This window comes from Eleginops maclovinus, chromosome 3 (assembly GCF_036324505.1).
Source record: "Eleginops maclovinus isolate JMC-PN-2008 ecotype Puerto Natales chromosome 3, JC_Emac_rtc_rv5, whole genome shotgun sequence".
Taxonomy (NCBI): domain Eukaryota; kingdom Metazoa; phylum Chordata; class Actinopteri; order Perciformes; family Eleginopidae; genus Eleginops; species Eleginops maclovinus.
Window position 1 is genome coordinate 14,611,983 of NC_086351.1, and position 18,162 is coordinate 14,630,144.

The window sequence follows — 18,162 nt, forward strand, 5'->3', positions numbered from 1 at the left end:
AAATATAATACTGGTCAGATTATAAATCCTACTATATTAAAGAGTCATGAAACGTACCTATTCCTCACACCATTTATACGATTATTCTTATTGTATTTTCACATCACTGTAAAAAAAAATGCACGGGAAAAGATATTGCTTTTATTGTTTCTCATTTATCTTTTATTTGATCTGCTCATGGTGGCTTAATGCATCAGTCCGTTCCTTGACCAAAAAGGTGTCTAAAGAGGAAAGTCTCATTTGTCTGCCCTTTTCTCAAGACATAAATTAACAATACAAAGAGTATGTCAATCACAGTTACTTAACAATACTACTTACAGCAACAAGAGAAAAGAAGAATTAGGATCCATGCACAATATTTCACCACATTTCCTGCCCCTTCAAAACATTTGCTCGAACTAGACAACCCTTTAAATCATTCCGCAGAGTTACACATGCACTAAACAGTGTCTGAGATACATACACGCTTTAAAGCAATCCATGCATGCTGATGTTAAAAATAAAATGTTCTTCTATAATCTCTGACCATATGAAAAAACTTAAGTAAACAATACATCATTTACATTCTCTTGTAACAAAAAATACTTTTTTTTTACTAGCGCTCTATGGCTCCATGTTTATCATGCATTACCACACCTAAAAACATAAATCCAGACCCTTTCAATATAAACTCCTCCTTCTAGACAGCTAAACTTTGATTACAGTGTTCTGTGTGCCCTTTACTTTGGAAGTTCTTGATCCCCCTTATTTTTATTTTTACAATGATTTTGATAGGGTTTATTTTTGTATATTACACTGATGCCCATAAAGTTGGAATGATTCTGTTTTCAGACACTCTTTGAATTCCTGTTTACACATAATCAATTTCATGAGAAGAGGTACAACATATTTTATTCCAACTTTATGGGCAACAGTGTATATGTTTGTATTTTCTCTGAATATTGGTTGTTCTTTAATATGTGTTCAGTAAAAGATACAGGTTCAATTTAATTGAAGGATTAAACCTAAATAGTATAACATTAACTTGGTGTCTATGGATTGCAGTTTCTTATTAGTTCAATATTCATTTTTCCTACATATTTCATTTCTCATTGATCTACAGTCAATGCTATGAGGGGAAAAAAACACAATTTAAAAAGTGACTCAAAATCAAACATGGGAAACTCACTTTTTAATATAAATATTTAAAAGGGTTTCTTTTTATAAACAGTGACATTTAAAGTAATCATACTTTATTGTATTATTCAACGAGATTCATTAATTGAGTCTGTAATGTAGCCTATAAAAGGTACAATAAACACACAAAATGTAAGTCGATTCACAGAAATGCACAATGCCTTGAGAAAACGCAATGGCACTTTGAGGTATTTTGTTGTGTAATGCAGTAGGAATCTTAAAAACATCAACTGTAAATTTACGGGCATTGACTATTCACATCGCTCTCACATGAGTCTCTAGCTTCATTAAACGATCATCGCTTCATATGTGGAGAGGTCGTCAGCTGTTTAATCTGAGTGTCTGTAGGAAGATGGACAATATAAGTGTCACTTGGCAGCTGCTGAGACTTATGTAATCCTGAATCCCCTTGTGCACCGCTGCCACCGCCATTAGAGATCTGCCCCAGTCGAGGGTCCGAGTCCAGCTCAAATCGGTAGTGGTATCCCTCCAGCACATCCCGACATGCATCTCTCATCTCAAAGATCCATGTCTTCATACCTTTGCGATTCAGATAGAGCACAAAGAGAAAGACCATGCCCACCAAACCGAGCACCAGCCCCAGCAGGACGTAGGATGTCTGCAGTGTGAGATTATCCGCCTCTGCTTGAACAGGAACCACACATCCAAGGGCGCGGATGCCGAGCCCTTGCAGCCGGCTGTCACTTAACCCCAACGGCGAGGCACACCTCACAGCATCCACATCCACCTTGGCTTTGGATTCATTCAGCCAGGCTACAAAATGACTGATCTCACAGGAGCAGGTGTAAGGGTTGTCTCCAAGGAGGATTCGGATGTTGCCAAGCTTCTCCAGCTCCTGCAGAGCATCAGTGCTGACCGTCATGAATGCGTTGTGTGCGAGGTCCAGCACCTCCAGGTGGTTCATACCAGAGAAGGTTCCACTGTAGATGGCCTTAAGGGAGTTGTTGGTGAGGAACAGATGCTGCAGGTTGGGAAGGTGTGAGAACATCCCCGGGGGCAGCAGGGCGAGGTGGTTCCCAGAGAGGTCGAGGCGGAGGAGCCCTCCAAGGCCCCCCCAGCGCAGAGCAGTGGTGAGGTCTGTCATAGCAGTGAAGTTGTGCAGCGAGTTGCTTAGGTTGAGCTCCTGAAGCGGGCTGCCGGGTATGCTGAGGGCTTCTGGGTGGATGAGGGACAGATGGTTCTCACTGAGGTCCAGGAAGCGGAGGTTGCTGAGGGCAGAGAAGCTGTGGGATGCTATCTCCGTAATCCTGGGAAGATGACGAACACTGTAACACCTGTCTTTATGTACAGGTCAAAGCATACTGTGACCTAATTAGCTCTACTGTCACATTATACCCACACTCAGAATATGCACAATATGTATGGCTGTAGAAAACGTATTGTCTGACATCGAATAGTTGGTTTATTTTTCCCATAAATTCAAAACCAAACTGCTTTCATTGACTTAACAAGCAGTATATCTAAACACTACACTTCAATACAGTGTGTAGTGGTTCACACCTTTGAAGTGTAAAGGTTTTACAGTTTTACAGGAAGATAACAATAATGTTTCTGATGGAAACATTACAAGGAAAAACTAAAAAGAACATTCAAGGAAAACTCGTTTTTCTTACCCTCAGGTATACTCATAAACTATGGGTTATGAACTGAAAAAAACATTAGTGTGAAATCTCAATGATATTGCAGGTTTCTGAGTCTGATATTATCAGTCATCAGCAATTAGTTATTCACTATCTGTATTGGCTATAAAACAATCATATTGTGCATACCAACAAAACATGTTTATCTATTAGATACACATCAAAACATTACACATGTAATATGGCTTAATATGTAATGCAACTAAAACAAACTGTGATATTCTTACCTATTATTGCTCAAAAGGATGTTGCTGACATTCTCCAGATCTGTAAAGGAATCAGGTCCGATCTGGTGAATATTATTCCCTGCGATGATGACAGTCTTTGCATATCCTGGAATACTTTGTGGCACCGTGAGGAGATCTTTAGAAACACATTTCACTATGTAACTGACAGCAAGGCACTCACAACCAAAGGGACAGTCCAAGCACTGTGAGCGAGGTGCACAGAGAAGGAATCCCAAAAACAGCCGGACTGCAAAAACACACATCTCTAAATTGTGATCAGTGAAAATATAAGTTTGAAAAGATGTATTGAATTACAGAAGAAAAAATGTCATTCAGTGTAAATGAACAAGTCCTGTTCTATACACAGCTTTTGTTCTGAGTGAATACATGCAGAGAGAGAGAGCTTCAGCACGACCCCCTCCTCATCTGCTCTACTCTGGGGATGAAGGTCCCCCTAAATTGATGGTGGTTCATATAACGCAGAAGAACGTGGATCCCTTAAAGGTACAGAGGACGATTAGGGCACCCACAGACTGTGACCTACAGCAGCCTGAAAAGCTGAATACAGCGCATCCAATAAGGTCACAGAAACAGAAATGTACAATTATACTATTGGGCTGCACCTAATGATTACTTTCATGAACTGTTAATCTGCCTATTATTTTCTTGATTAATCAATTATTTATCTGGACTATACATGCTCAGCAAAAACTAAAAATGTCAATGCTGAGTCCAAATGTGTCTCTAAATGCAGTAAATCTCCACATTAGAGATGGTTTCTGTCATTTTTCCCATTCAAACTTACTCTTTAGATCAAATAATTCTTGCAGCTGTAATGAATCATACTCTTTTGGGCATCAAGAAAATAAACAAAAAAAGAACATCTTCATTATAGTATTGCCTTTAAATTAGAGTTAAAGTAACATTTCAGCTCAAGGATGTAAGGATGTTAGAAAGCATTCATATTCTGTCTGGAGAGGAGTGAATAATACATGGAAAAATAAAACGTATATTTGTAATTATAAAGGAAAGAAGATTGAATGTAGGTTTCTTTTACAGAATGACAATACCTCCATTTTTCACAGATGGGTCCTACTTCATATATATTTTTGGTAGCGTCTAATAACTTTTAGACAAATAATTGATGAATACTTCTTTTTGATTTTTTGATCCATGATTCCTCACCGATATTAACATTAGCCAGTCCGGAAAAGCATTCATAATTGCCATTCTTGGAAAACGTACATCTCAACTATACTGTGGTATAACAATTGTATAATTCCCCTGATAAACAAAACATAAACACAGAACCCACTGTGTGAAAAAACAACTAAATCATTAATACTTTATAATAAATGGATAAAACATACTATTGACTTCAAAACTACACACAAACAGCTATGTTTTGCTCTTAAATACCCCCCTAGAGAATAGATCTCTAACACACAATGAAGTCCATCATCTGGATTTTTTTGTACATGAAACAAATGTCCCTTCAAAAGTCATGTCAACAGTCGATGACAATGTATAAAGTATAGCCAAAGTCAATGAGTTCTCCCGATGGCCTGCCTGGTCTGTTAATGCAGGTTGAATGTGAGGATGAATGTGCCAAAGACTCCGCAGATCATGATGAAGGGAAGCCAGGTCTTGAGGAAGGCAGCCCAGCTGAAGGATACAGAGAGGGTAATGAGTATTAGAGTAATTATTAACACCTGGATATGGAGAGTATGTGGCAGAGAGGGTAACACCCTCTGTGTGTGTGTGTGTGTGTGTGTGTGTGTGTGTGTGTGTGTTGCGTGCTAAAGTATCACATGGTCTGCTCTCTTTGCTCCCAGAGGCCCACGGCTCCTCTCTCCCCACCTGAACGCACCCCACCTGTGTCCTGCTGTCCTCTCTACCCAGCCGGTACAGGGAGCCCTACCAAAGGGGTGACCTTCAGTGGTGACACAAAGGGGGGCTGTGCTGTCAGTGATGAATTACACAACTCCCCTACTGTTTAACAGACTCTTGTGCAGCGGGAGTGTATGTGCAGAGGCAGCACAAACACCGGCGTCTCTATGTGGGTCACAGAGGAATTATGAGGCGGGTTCTCGGAGCCATATGTCTCCCAATGCTCACCAGCATCCAGCAGCAGACAATTTTATAGGACTGTGTACATGTTAGTGATGACAATGCTTTAGGTGTGTTTGTCCCAGTACTCTGAGTAACAATGTTTTTGTTCTGTTAACTTTGTGATTTAGCGAATGCTACCTCTGTTTTATGGCATGTCTTCCACCCATTAAAGTTTATTTCTTTTTTTAAATCAAAATTAGGGGTCTTAGGGCCCAGGCAAACAAAAGCGACTTAAAAAATTGCACTTGAACATAACACAAAAAGTAGCACATACTGTACATGCTGCATCTGTATGAAAGGATATACCTTTCCATACTAGCAGGTGTCAGTATTCCGTATCCCAACTGCAAAAAGGGAAACCTGAAGACCTGAGACTGCAAATACAAGCTTAAATTGTCCAGTGGCTAACTGATAGCCTGTTACGTCAGGGCCTCGTGGAGACATCTAAATACAAATAAAAATGGACTTGATTTGACCAAACACCTGTGATGTCACAAACAGCACCAACAAAAAACAGAAAGACTGTTTAATATGTTCAGGTTTCCAGCTGCAACTACATCACAGAGGGGAGGACATTTTAGGATTCAATCAAAGGTTGCTTCAAGTGTTCTTGAAGAGATGGTTACCTGGGAGTGTGGCTGGTTTCTTTATGTATGAACTGTCCTTTTTGGTAAAACCAATGTCAGGGTGAGGCTTAAAAACTTACCTCACATGTTTTCCGTGAATAAGAGACAGCGCACACAGTTTCACCATGTTCCAAGACGTGCTGTTGTTGTACCGCATAAGGTTGAGGGCCATGGCAACGTGGGAATGGCAGTTATCTAAGCACAGATTGTGCTTAAACAAAACAGAAAATACTGTTATTATAATTGGAATAATAAGGGGAAATATAAGTATCAAAAATCCTAAATCTTGTCTTACCGGCCTACATTTGTATTCTTCAGAGGCGTCGTGCACTGCTTTGTCCCATATCGCAGCACCATTGCCACAAACTTTGTCCACATCAAGCTTCCAATACCTGTGAAAATAGCAAACAATCAGTACGTTCATTCACCTGTGTCATTAGGTGTGATCTAAATACTTTTAGACAGTATTTTAAGTTAGACACTTACTTTGTAGGTTTTCCAAAGCCCATGTTATCTTCCTGAAAACAAAACCAATTTTAAAACATTGAATGAACCCTACCAGTATCAGATCTTGTCTATGACCAAGTAGGTTTTAACATGCAAAGAATATGTTTTGGTGTATTAATGCATGGACAAAAAACATACATCTACAATAGAAACAATTCTGGTAAAAAATATTATTACACAAAAAAGAAAATAAATATGTACAAGAAAGAATATTTTCGGGGGGGGGGGACTCTTGCAATTTCATTAGACATGAAGATACCTCTTGTAGCTTATAAATACATATCATAAGACATTTTTTAATGCACTACTCACCGAGACAAAGTAGGATCCTGCAAAATCTCGTATAATTCCAGCAGAGGTGCATATACCCATGTGACCAATGAAGGGGAACACCCACCTGCAGAATGCCCCATCACAAAAAAATACGATCAGAATACATTGGATAGAGGACATTTTATGCAGTCATGTGCTTAAAGAAAGTATTGTAAACAACATGCGATTCAACCAGCGACTAACGTAAACCTGTTTCATTTTATCTGACGATAGCAAAATAAAAACCTGCTGTAACGTTGCAAGGTAAGCTAGCAAGAAAAGGAGCATGTGTTAGCATCTTACGATAAAAAAGGAATAGGCGTCCAGACGACGCAGTAGGGGTAGCGGCTGTTTTTTCTGTCGCCTTTTAAGAAATCTCCATGGTAGTTCATCATGATGTCGGTTTCGTCCACTTCCGCCATCACTGCAAGGAGGAGTGACCTGAGATAAGTGACGCACAGGCGGCGCAAGTTGACGTGAAGCGCACAGTCGATGTTCCCGCAGGATTTACCGAGCCAACTGTCGGTCGTGAACGCAACACCCTTCATTTGTGTGTCAAGCGTGGCGTTTGGGTACGGTAATTTAAACAGGATAAACAAGGACTTTTGTGGGTCTTAGTCTTCTAAGTTTCTAATAATGCCATTCTGTTAATTGTATTTTTAAGCCTTTGTTAGTATTCCGTCATATTGTTTTTCTTTCTTGAACCAGTACACGGAAAAGCGACCGCAATAAAAAAACAAACAGATTATGACGATAAATGCGTCAATAATTAAACAAAGTAACACATAATTAAACTGATAGGATAAAGAAAGTTGTACAACATAAGTAGAGGTTTTATTATGCACGTGTACACCTAATTCTGTGATAATATGTTTTGTTTTTTTTACAAGTTATGTGGATCAAATTACCTAGGTAGATTATTCAATCAGTGGGAGTTTACACATAGCCTACAGAGGCTGCAGAAAGCTAGGCGGTAGGGTATGTTGAATTTGTTCATGTGTTATTTAAATTAAAATTATGTTTGGATCCATTTATCAAACCTCTACAGATTGATCAACAGAGCTGTCCCTTAAGTTCAGCGTTATTTGGTACCCAAACTGCCAGTCAGTCTGCTGTGAGCTTTATCATTGTAAACTCCTCTACCCCAAAATTGGGTCACCTTATTATGTACGGTATATGGGGCAGGAAATGAACCCCTAAGTACTCGTGCTTGTGATGTACTGTCCTAATATTTGTTTCACGGTAGTCAGCAATAACAGGGAGTAGAGCAGACACTGATGAACGAGCAAGATATAAGGTAGTGCATAACGTAAACTCACCTGCAGTGTATCTTCCCAGGGATGTGTGTTTGTATCTTATGTCCAACTGTTATTACACTACAAGGACAAAGAATGTATCATCAATGTTACCATTTTAGGAATAAAAGTAAGAGAATACAGACAAGGTGTTCAATACTTTTATTCTTGACTTTGTTTGCAACAAAGACAATTATAAGATTCCTCAAAGAATCTCAAATGAATGAGCAAAGTAAAACACAGGGAAGCCGAGTGTTGCATGTTGTTGAGGACCTATTACTTAAAGTTACCCTTTTGAGGGGCAAAGAAGACCCAATGAAGCTGTTCTCTGAGCAACAGTTGGGATGGCTTAGTGTCCTTTTTTGCTCACAACTATGGTCAGAGAAGCCTCATGCAAGCAGGACTGAACACCTGGCTGCAGCAGAGGACTAGCGCTAGAGCCACGCAGCTAGTAGGCAGGAACCTTATAGCCACCAAACATGTAGTGCCCTGTTACCATAAAGCAAAAATTAGCATCCGTGCCCCACTTACACCCAACAGAAGTTGCAAACCAACATTTCACACCAAACAACATCTGCAATGGGGCTCGATTTATAACATAAAAACTGCATTAGAAAGGTTGTTTGTTTTTTTTACAAATGTTCTTCTGTTGATATGTTGTTGATCTTATCAACAAACTATTGTAGTAAAACACCTCAACCAAAATTGATTACAGTATGCCAACATGATGTTTCAATGAAACAAAGACAACATACATTAATCCTTGGCCATTGAAATGACGACCTTTGGTAGAAGAAAACACTTGTTTTTTCGGACAGTTATAAACTCATCACAGCTTTTAAATACAGTTCATGGGAGCAACAATACAACTTAAAAACTTGGAGAGAGACAATTTATTCTTGGCTTCCTGTGATCAAAACTCCAACTCAAAATATGAACAAGTCAACTTGGGTGTGCAGCCTTTCTGAGACGAGCGGGCACTCAGACTCCAGGAGACAGGAGGTGCAACAAAGCACTGTCTTCTGGTCTGTGATCTGATCCTCCGGGGAGGACACTGTGACTGTGCGGCCACCCTGACCTGAAAATAGGTCGTCTGAGGGCTTCTGCTTCTGCGTGTCTCTCCAACATAAACCTGAGGAGGGATAAGTGCTAAACTCCTCCGTCTTCGCGAGAAACTGGGGGTGTCCCCCTGAGGTTGGTGCTTTGAAGGGGGCGAGATGTGTGTATTCTCCACCCTCCATGAATTCCTCTCCCCAAAGTGGTCTCCGTCAGTCCTCTCTTTGGAAAGGGGAGGGCGATGCATAGTGCAGAGATGTGACATGACATTCAACCAATGTTTCTGTCAGATTGGGTGGGCGGGAATATTCAAACAGGAGCAGGGAGGGCGCTTTGCTTTCTACATCCATTCTCTAGAATGGCTGATATTAGTTTAGCTTGGCCGGCACTGAACTTGTCCCTCTGAGCTGTCTTCATCATCGGAGCCATCCGGACCGACGCCACGCAGGCCTGTGATGCGATAGCCCATGTTGAGCAGCATGACCTCCAGCGGGTCAGCGTTCATGCGCCGCTGATTCGCCTGAGCAGCACTCTCCATGTCCTCCACCACTCGCCCGTTCTCAGTCTCTGTCTGTATTATGAAAGGGGAGGAAAAAGGGATACAGAATGAGTGATAAACCTTAAAGCTGGGATAGACAGTATGTTTGGCGATAACTCTGTATTAATCTTTCAGCATATTGTAGTTCAAAGAAAAACTAGAGTTTGACACCTCCACTTTGCTCAGAGCCAGGAGAAAATCTAGTCACAATTTAGACTAATTACAGTTTATTTGGTTACATAACTACTACAGATAGTTATACTGAATCTTCCAACAGCAAAATATCCTGCAGGAAATCGCTATGTATTTCCGATTTTAGAAATACATGTATATATAAATACAGCAACGTTTCAGTGGTTTACCTCTGGTCTTGGGCTCCATAATCGAACCACAGGGTCGATACCACTGGTAGCCAGGAAGCAGTAGCTGGGGTGGGGCTGCAGGCAGTTGACTATGGACTCATCCCCCTGCAGGATCCTCACCAGATTAGTCGTCTCCTTTTCCCAGATAAAGAAGGAGCCGTCGTCTGAGCCGCTAACAATGTACTGGCCTTTGCTGTAGAGAAAAGGAAACCACTTGAAGTGCCATGTTTGGGGACATGTCGTACTTAAAATCAATCCAAAGATTGCATAGTAGATACAGTACTAGAGCTTATATTTCTGAATGAAAGCTATTTTTCATTTTAGATTTTTGCTCTAATGATTCTCTGCTGCAGATTTACTGATCTCCATCTTGAGCTGCACAGCTTGTGACTGCCCTCTAGTGGACCTCAGCAGACTGGGTGGAGATCTACTGACCTCCCAAAGAAGTTGGCCTCTTTAATATCCGTGGTGGTGTTGCAGTGGCCGCAGTATCTGTGCTTGTAGTCAAAGCTGCGCTCTCTTAGCACCAACTCGTCTTCAGGGATGGACTCTTTCCGACTGAAGGAGTGGAATCGAATGGAGCTGTTGGCCTTCTTATCTTCAGCTGGTGAGGGTAAGAAAAGTTACTAACACAGAGTCATTCAGATACATTTATAAAGAAAGGCTGTCTTTTGCACATAGATTCACAAAAGCAGCACTGGTGTCCAAGTGTCATTTTTATTTTTCGCTCCAATTAACGTTCCCAACTGCATTTCCACACTATGCAAGTAAGGATTTGCCAAGTGGCAGGGTGGTTTGTTTGTTTGTTTGTTTGTTTTCAAACCGAACTGGGTACAGGATTTGGTTGACTAAAGAAGGTTATTGCAAATCAGCCGAGTATCAGTTCTTTCTTTCCTACCTGTTTCCGTCTTGGTGAAGAGAGCAGCCTTGATATCTTTATCCAAGGAATCGCAAGCACTGCTGTGCGCCTGATCTGGAAATTTCCCTTTGAAATCATCCAGACACTCCATAGCTTCAGACACGTACTTCAGCTCAAACAGACACCGCGCCAGTCTGAAATGAGCCTTTAAGTGAGCGGGGTTAAGAGACAGAGCCTTCAGGCAGTCCTTGAGGGCATCATAATGGTCTCCGTCCCTGTGATGTGTAAACAAACACTTGATTATAGATTTTAATATCGTTCAGTAAAAGATGACCATACCTGTGCAGTGATACAAGGAGGCTTACCATTTTCGTTTCATGTATGCTGCTGCTCGGTTCCCGTACAGCATGGCGTTGCAGCTGGCCTGATGAATGCCTAAACTGTACAGCTGGATAGCCTGCGTCCACTGCTGCCGTGCAAATGCATCATTAGCTTGTTGCTTTATCTTCTCCAGGTAAGCGGGGAGCTCAGTAAAACTGAAACAAAGTGAGCAGAGGTAAAGAAACTTTTAACTGCGTGCATTGCCAAACTTTAAAATAGTCAATCTGGCTAGAAAAACAATCACAGTCAGGGCGGGAAAACAAACCTGGAGCCCATATTGCTTCCGGAAAATCGGATATGGCTGGTTGGCAAGACAATTCCATTAGAGACTCCATTGGTTGTCTTTCCGTTTTGTACATCTCCTGGAAAACAATGAAAGTTTCCACTAAAGTTTCAGAAACCACCAAAACAACTAGAGATATCGTACTGGATTTGCCTTCATGGGGCACCTGAGTTAAAGTTCTTCTATCATGCTATATTTGAACAATATATTATAGGGAAATATCTATACAAAACATGTCGGTGAAGTGTTTTGCTCAAAATACCAAACAGATCACCCATTGTACCATGCCTCTTCCTCCACTATTTCAGCCCTGTTCCTGAAGTGCTGATTCTGTGACTGTCGCTGTAAATTTGAGCTGACCTGAAGCTGGCCAAGCCCTTTTGAGCAGCATGCAGCTCTCTGTCTGAAGAGAGAAGTTTCTAACAGAGATACTCAGCTAACCGCTGCTGAGATTAAACCCCATATTATGTTCCAAACCACATCAAGCATTCTTTCTGAAACACTTCTCAGTGTTTACCACTAGAACAGTGACATTAGAGTTCCTCCTGCAGATGTCCTGCTGAATACACAGACAGAGGTGCTGCAGAGGGGATTCAGCTCACGACTGTATATTGCGGACGATAGGTTGGGACATGTCACGTTGGCAGGACGTTGCCAGGAGTTCAATGTAAAGCCAGCCCACATTTCGGTCATATCGGCAGCAAATCTGGATCAGCTCGTTTGTACCCCCGTTTTTGGAGATGTGGGTAAGGAGGAAAAGATAGAGGGCTGTATTTTCTGACACTTTGTGAGTCTCCTTACACACTGGGGACACATATGTATGTATAAAAGACATCAAAAAGTGCATTTTGCGTAATAGGGGACCTTTAATGTATGTGGCACAATCCTACCTGTTGATGTCTGGCACTTCTTTGGAATCAAGAAGGTGTATGGCCTCTGTTTAAATGTCAAATCAAACAGATACACCTAGAAGAACAAGCAACAAAAAAAAGGTTTAAACATTGAACCAGAGATAATTAACCACTCCTTGTTTGTTTGTTGTAAAATAATTACCTGTTCACCCCCCATGTTAACCAGCAGCTCAGTGCCATCAGGACTGAAAGTGACATAAGTGGCCACCAGGACTCTCAGGCGATTGTTGTAGTCTGGGAGTTTCACTGGCAAGTGACCTGAAGCATTTAAACAGAATGTAATGTTACTTATCACTTCCTTCACAAACACAATCAACCTGCACATTTCCTGATGACTAAACTGTACATTTAGAATACAAATGTACCCATTTAGTCATTTTGATACCAAACAATTCCACCATACCTGCAACATAATACTGCCCAGCTCCGTCTGGGATGGGTTTCTCACTGAATGTGTGCACAGCTGCTGATGTGCCCTGATTCATAGATTTCCTGTTAAACAAATAAATAAACCTCTTTGAAACACAGTTGTGGAAATTTATTTTAGAACTTTGAAAGGTGAATGCACTGTAATACCAAATTGATTGACAGATAAATCAATAAAATGGTATTTTGTGCTTAGACTAATTACGTGTGCTTGTTGAAGTAAAGTGTCAGAAAATGCTGTTTTCAGTCAAATAAGGAGAGTTGCTGCTCCTGTTTTACATCACATTAAACTGAATTTCTGTTGGTTTTGACTGAAAAAACTATATTTTAGGACATTATTTGAGCCATTTTCCCCTATTTTGGGACATTTCTTCGAAACAATTATCCTATTAATCTAGAAATAAAAGAACAAACACTATTATTGAATTGTAACTACAGAATGACATCAGAAACAAAACCAACTTGTAGTTGTTAATCATCCTGATGTCATAAAGGCGAACGAAAGGCCCGTTGGCTCCCACTGCCATGTAGTTGTTGTCCCGTGGATTCACAGCGAGACACTTGGCCTCGACCAGCTGACCACAGAACTCTGTGAGGTCGATCAGCACCTCCGAGCGCTTACTGCTCTCCCTCAAGTCGTACTGCCTGTGGACACCAAGAAGAATGTTAAAACATTACCTGGAGCTAAAATAGAGGTTGTGTGTGTTTTAATTTAATTTAATTCTAACCTGATGATGCCATCCTCTGCAGCGCTCCAGAAGGTGTTGGGCCACATGGGTGCTGTGGCGATGCGTTTGACTCTGTTGGTGTGATCAGAAAACATATGGATGGTCTCCTTCACCGTCAGGTCATGCACATGGACCTTTGTGTCGGCTGCGCCCGTTATCAAAATCCTGTCCCCGGAGTGAGGGAGGAACTGTATGGAAACACAAAAACACCAGGATTAGTTGATATGTACTGACATGATGTTTCGATGCGAATATTGCCATTAACCACAGATTAAAGGCACTATTTACCCCAAAATCAAAAGTGCATACTGGAATACAACTGTCCCTTTTAAGGCATTACTACTATGTTTACAAAAAGTACTTAAAACGACTAATCCATTGTTTTTTTCTAATGTCTATGCTTTGGATCATAGTCACTTTAAAGGCTTTACAAACCACATCCACATTATCTTACACTGCACATTTTCTGTACAGTGTTTTGAACTTATTCGAAGATTTCAGTCATGAAGTTGTTTTTTGTGGGGAAACTGCAATAAAAAAGTACATACATCTTCGTGTTGTACACTACATAGTTTTCAATCAAACAACACGCTGCTCATTAAAGGGCCAGTAGTGCCACCTATTGTAAGGAAAAGTGAACTTGTATCACAGAGAGTTTTATCAGAATCACATTATGACTAGATTATCCGTATGTATGTGAATGCAACAAAAGTAATCTACAACTGTACTACAGTAACCCAAATTCCCTCCTGACATTCAATGCACCCACTTTACATTAGTCCTTCTTACCTTTACAGAGAAAATATTTGCTGCATGACCTGTGTGCATAGTGGTAAGCTTCTTGTGTTTGAATGGATCCCAGACGATGGCATGTTGATCATCGGATCCCGAGGCCAGTAAACTGAAAACAAAATAAAAAATCACTGGTTCAAGTCAAGCAATATTTGTTAAGGCTCGTAACTAATGCCTTTTATAATCTGCGACTTGTTAAGATGAGCAATAGAGGAGACATCTTAACAATACACCTAAGAGTTAGGCATTATGTCAAATGCAATTGTAATAAGAAGAAAGGGAAATATATAACACTTACTCTCCACTTTCATTCCATTCCAGACAGTTCACACAGCCAGTGTGACCCTGTTAAGATAGATAGCATACATTAAAAGAAGATATTAATACTCAGGATTTTTTTTACTCTAATGGCCTCTTTTAAAAGCTCTTTCCCTCAACACATGCACCAACACACGCTCTGTCACTGACCTGAAGCTCAGCCTCCAGCCCAAGTCTTTTGATGAAAGGGTCGGTCACATGATAGGACCTTTGGAAGCCTGATGCTCTCTTGTCCTGAAGAAATTCATCTTTATCAGACTTTTGTGCATTCAAAAAATTATTGATACAAAATGTGAACAATGCTATTGGTTGAGTATTTTCAGGTTACCCCCACCACAATCATGTCTGAGAAACAAATTGTCAGTAGATGTGGCTCCACAGGATGCTGTGCCGTTTGTTAACTCACTCTTATCTGTCTGTGCAGGATGTCTCTGGTGATGTTGACAGCAGTCATGTTGTCACCGCAAAACATAAATGGGGGTCCGGGGTGATGATTCCAGGGGTCAAAGCACTGATGACATTTACTCTGTTTTCCTCCAGAATGCACTGTAAAAACGTTGAAAATAGTGAGATAAAACCACAGGGAATATTCTTTTTATAAGGGATTTTACGTTTGCCAGTTTTAGAGCAAAGGTAAAAACATGAGCTCAGCAATTTGAATAAGTAGCTAATTATGGGTTGTTTAATAAACAGCGAAACCATAAGTATGTCACATTATGTTAGCTGGTCTGCAGACTTTGCTCACTCCAGTGCCAAACACAGTGGGCTTGCTCCCGTCATAAACAACAATAAGGCGAGTTCATGAGCTAATTAGCATTAGCTTTGCAGCTCTGTCAGTGTTATTATCGGCGGGCTGTTCCGAAAAACACTTATCTAACGCCAACGCGCAATTTGCTTGCAAGAATCGTTAGCCACCTATGCAGCGGGCCTTTAGGAGACCTGACGTTTACCAAGTAGATGCTGTTAGCTCATTCGCGTTACCTTGCTAGCTCAACAAAACACTTCATGTACGATAACATTACAAACGTTGTAATTGAGATTAACGACTGACAAATAAATCTCACCGCTTTCCTTGAACTAAAAATGCTTCTGTCAAGAAATGTCCATTTAGAAAACGTGATTAATCACACTCTATGTGAGTTTGTTGACAGGATTGTCGCTAATACCTTGTGAAAACAACCCTCCTCCCACTGCACTGAGCACGCAGATCACGCAACTTTGTTCTGCGAGCTAAAACCATAACAGAATAATGGCTTCCGGTCCGTGTGTATTTCAAAAATAAAAGCATTTTATATACGAACTTTTGTTAGAACATAGACCATGGCTAACTTGAGACAGTTTTAAAAACAGTGTTCATGGGCTATTAGTGCTAATAGAAATATATAAACACAGTGTTTTAGGCAGTGCTGGAAGAAGTACTCAGATATTATACTTAAGTAAAAGTAGTAATAATACATAGTTAAAAAACTCGGTTACAAATAAAAGTACTACATTCAAAATATTACTCAAGTAAAATACAAAATGATTTGCCTCAAAATAAACTTCAAGTAAAGAAACTAAAAGTATTGATTATGCAGTAAGGCCTATTTCAGAATCGTAATAGTATGTTTGTTTTATATTTAGTATTAAAAATAAAAATCGGCAAAGTAACTTAAAATTAATGTAGTGGAGTGAAAAGTTATATAATTGCCCCCAAAAGGTAATGGAGTAAAAGCATAAAGTATCATAAAGTGAAATTACTCAAGAGAAGTACCTCGAAATTACAGAAGGTAGGCCTACAGAGTAAATGTACCTAGTTACATTCCACTACTGTTTTTAGGTAAGGGATAAAGTGCAGTGATGCTGTCATTAATGAGAAGAGATCCCCGAAATGGTGAACAGGATCTCCAAATTAACTTGTGTCCAGAATTTGTTCATTTATTTAATAAGAGATAAAAATGAGAAGAGACCCAGTTTTGCCTACTTCCTATTTATTTAATGACGCCAGAACACTCACAGACACAGACACAGACACAGACACAGACACACAGACACACACACACACACACACACACACACACACACACACACACACACACACACACACACACACACACACACACACACACACACACACACACACACACACCAACATCAAAAGCGTCATAAGACTGGTTACATTGTATCGATTAGTCCTAGTTTAACAAACAACTAATGACATTTTACAGGATAAACACAGCACATTTTAAAGAGTTTAAAGTCTACAACATCTACTGTTTTGCAACATAACGTGAGACAGTCAGTTGTATGTATAGAATAGAGAATGAGAATGAGAGAGAAAAATGCATACACATCGTAGTACTCTCACAAAGGGTGTGGGTCAAAGGTCAGCTCTTACATGACCTGCTCTACAGTGACAGAAAAAGATGTAAAAGAAATTGAGTGTTGCTGTTCCACTGTTGGAGAATTGTAAATAGTTTGGAAAATGATAAGATGTATAATAAGAACATTCAGAAATGTATATAATGACTGCAAGGTTCATCCAATAACACCAGCTATTAAAAGGATGTCATTAGCTCATACCAGGAAAAAAATGTTCTCTTCTTCATAGTTGAAACTGAAAATTCTGCAGATTGTAGGACATGACACTCCACAAAAACAGAATTTGCATTTTTTGTGTAAGTAAGCTCCTGTGACAAAACAACTGTAAAATTGTCTATAGATCACCTTTTGTGTGCTATGAATAGATTATTTGAAAATATGTTTTTCCTTTAAGTTCTTGTTCTTAAGGCATACCTTTAGCATCAATGAGGAAAACATATACACTTTATGTGTCCTGCATTGAGCAATACAGAAGCTTGTATTGGTTATGATTGAAGAAAGTGCATCACATAAGGCGGCACGTATTTGCAAGCATATTAAAATATTCTTAAAGAATTGTTGTGCATTCATTATTATTGTCCCAAGACAGAATTTAACAGATACGTTAAGTGTTAGTATTTCATCCATTGAAAAATAAAGATCCTGAAATCCCGAAAATGTTTTATCCTTTCATCCTTTATATGTTTAGCACTATGGCTCAAGAACAATTTTCATAATAATAGAGTATTGTATCTTATTTAGTTATTACAGTACACATATCTATATATTGTACATATCTGCCATATACATCTGCTATACATAATATATGCATCTGTCCATACCTCCTCATTCAACAGTGTAAAGTATTTAAATACTTTCAATGTATTCCAAATATGTATATATTTCACATCCTCAAATCTTTATTGTTAATATTGTAAATATTCTTCTCTCTTTTTGCACTATTTTATTTATCTTATTTGCACCATGCATGTTGAGTTGTTGGAGGAGCACGCGACATAAGATTTTCATTGCCAACATGTACGCTGTATCTGCTGTGCATATGACAAATAAAACCTTGAAATCTTGAAACCTATTTGAATAGGACATTCAAAACAGTTTTGCATTCAACCATATAGTAATACCCTCTATACACATTATTAGTTGTATGACTGATTAAACATGCCTCAAAAGTTTAACATCTTTGGAACCAAAGCCTTCTTTGTTAGGTTTGTTCGTTTTATGTCACTGCAGT

The 18,162-nt window shown here is 39.7% G+C and overlaps 3 protein-coding genes across 5 annotated transcripts; all 3 read right to left on the bottom strand.

Annotated features, from left to right (window-relative positions):
- Positions 1-1,156: 1,156 nt before the first annotated feature.
- LOC134862220 (trophoblast glycoprotein-like) lies at positions 1,157-3,736 on the bottom strand. Its single transcript, XM_063879987.1, has 2 exons — positions 3,065-3,736; positions 1,157-2,444 (listed from the first exon to the last, which is right to left on the bottom strand). The coding sequence occupies exons 1-2, from the start codon at positions 3,325-3,327 to the stop codon at positions 1,472-1,474; spliced, it is 1,236 nt and encodes a 411-aa protein (XP_063736057.1). The 5' UTR covers positions 3,328-3,736; the 3' UTR covers positions 1,157-1,471.
- Positions 3,737-3,949: 213 nt separating this feature from the next.
- On the bottom strand, positions 3,950-7,140 carry LOC134862221 (transmembrane protein 222-like). The gene is made up of 6 exons (XM_063879988.1): positions 6,925-7,140; positions 6,622-6,706; positions 6,289-6,320; positions 6,098-6,194; positions 5,883-6,013; positions 3,950-4,729 (listed from the first exon to the last, which is right to left on the bottom strand). The coding sequence occupies exons 1-6, from the start codon at positions 7,041-7,043 to the stop codon at positions 4,642-4,644; spliced, it is 552 nt and encodes a 183-aa protein (XP_063736058.1). The 5' UTR covers positions 7,044-7,140; the 3' UTR covers positions 3,950-4,641.
- Positions 7,141-8,063: 923 nt separating this feature from the next.
- wdtc1 (WD and tetratricopeptide repeats 1) lies at positions 8,064-15,828 on the bottom strand. Of its 3 annotated transcripts, none has more exons than XM_063879925.1 (16): positions 15,737-15,828; positions 14,977-15,116; positions 14,721-14,804; positions 14,551-14,597; positions 14,250-14,361; positions 13,461-13,648; positions 13,195-13,377; positions 12,710-12,798; positions 12,449-12,564; positions 12,286-12,361; positions 11,378-11,474; positions 11,097-11,267; positions 10,771-11,006; positions 10,308-10,476; positions 9,873-10,065; positions 8,064-9,543 (listed from the first exon to the last, which is right to left on the bottom strand). In XM_063879925.1, exons 2-16 carry the CDS (start codon positions 15,040-15,042, stop codon positions 9,346-9,348), a joined length of 2,025 nt encoding a protein of 674 aa, XP_063735995.1. In that variant the 5' UTR covers positions 15,043-15,116; positions 15,737-15,828; the 3' UTR covers positions 8,064-9,345. The 3 variants fall into 3 exon arrangements, with proteins under 3 accessions (XP_063735995.1, XP_063735996.1, XP_063735994.1); XM_063879926.1 differs by having other exon boundaries at positions 11,378-11,471; positions 15,635-15,763; XM_063879924.1 differs by having other exon boundaries at positions 15,635-15,763.
- Positions 15,829-18,162: the final 2,334 nt, after the last annotated feature.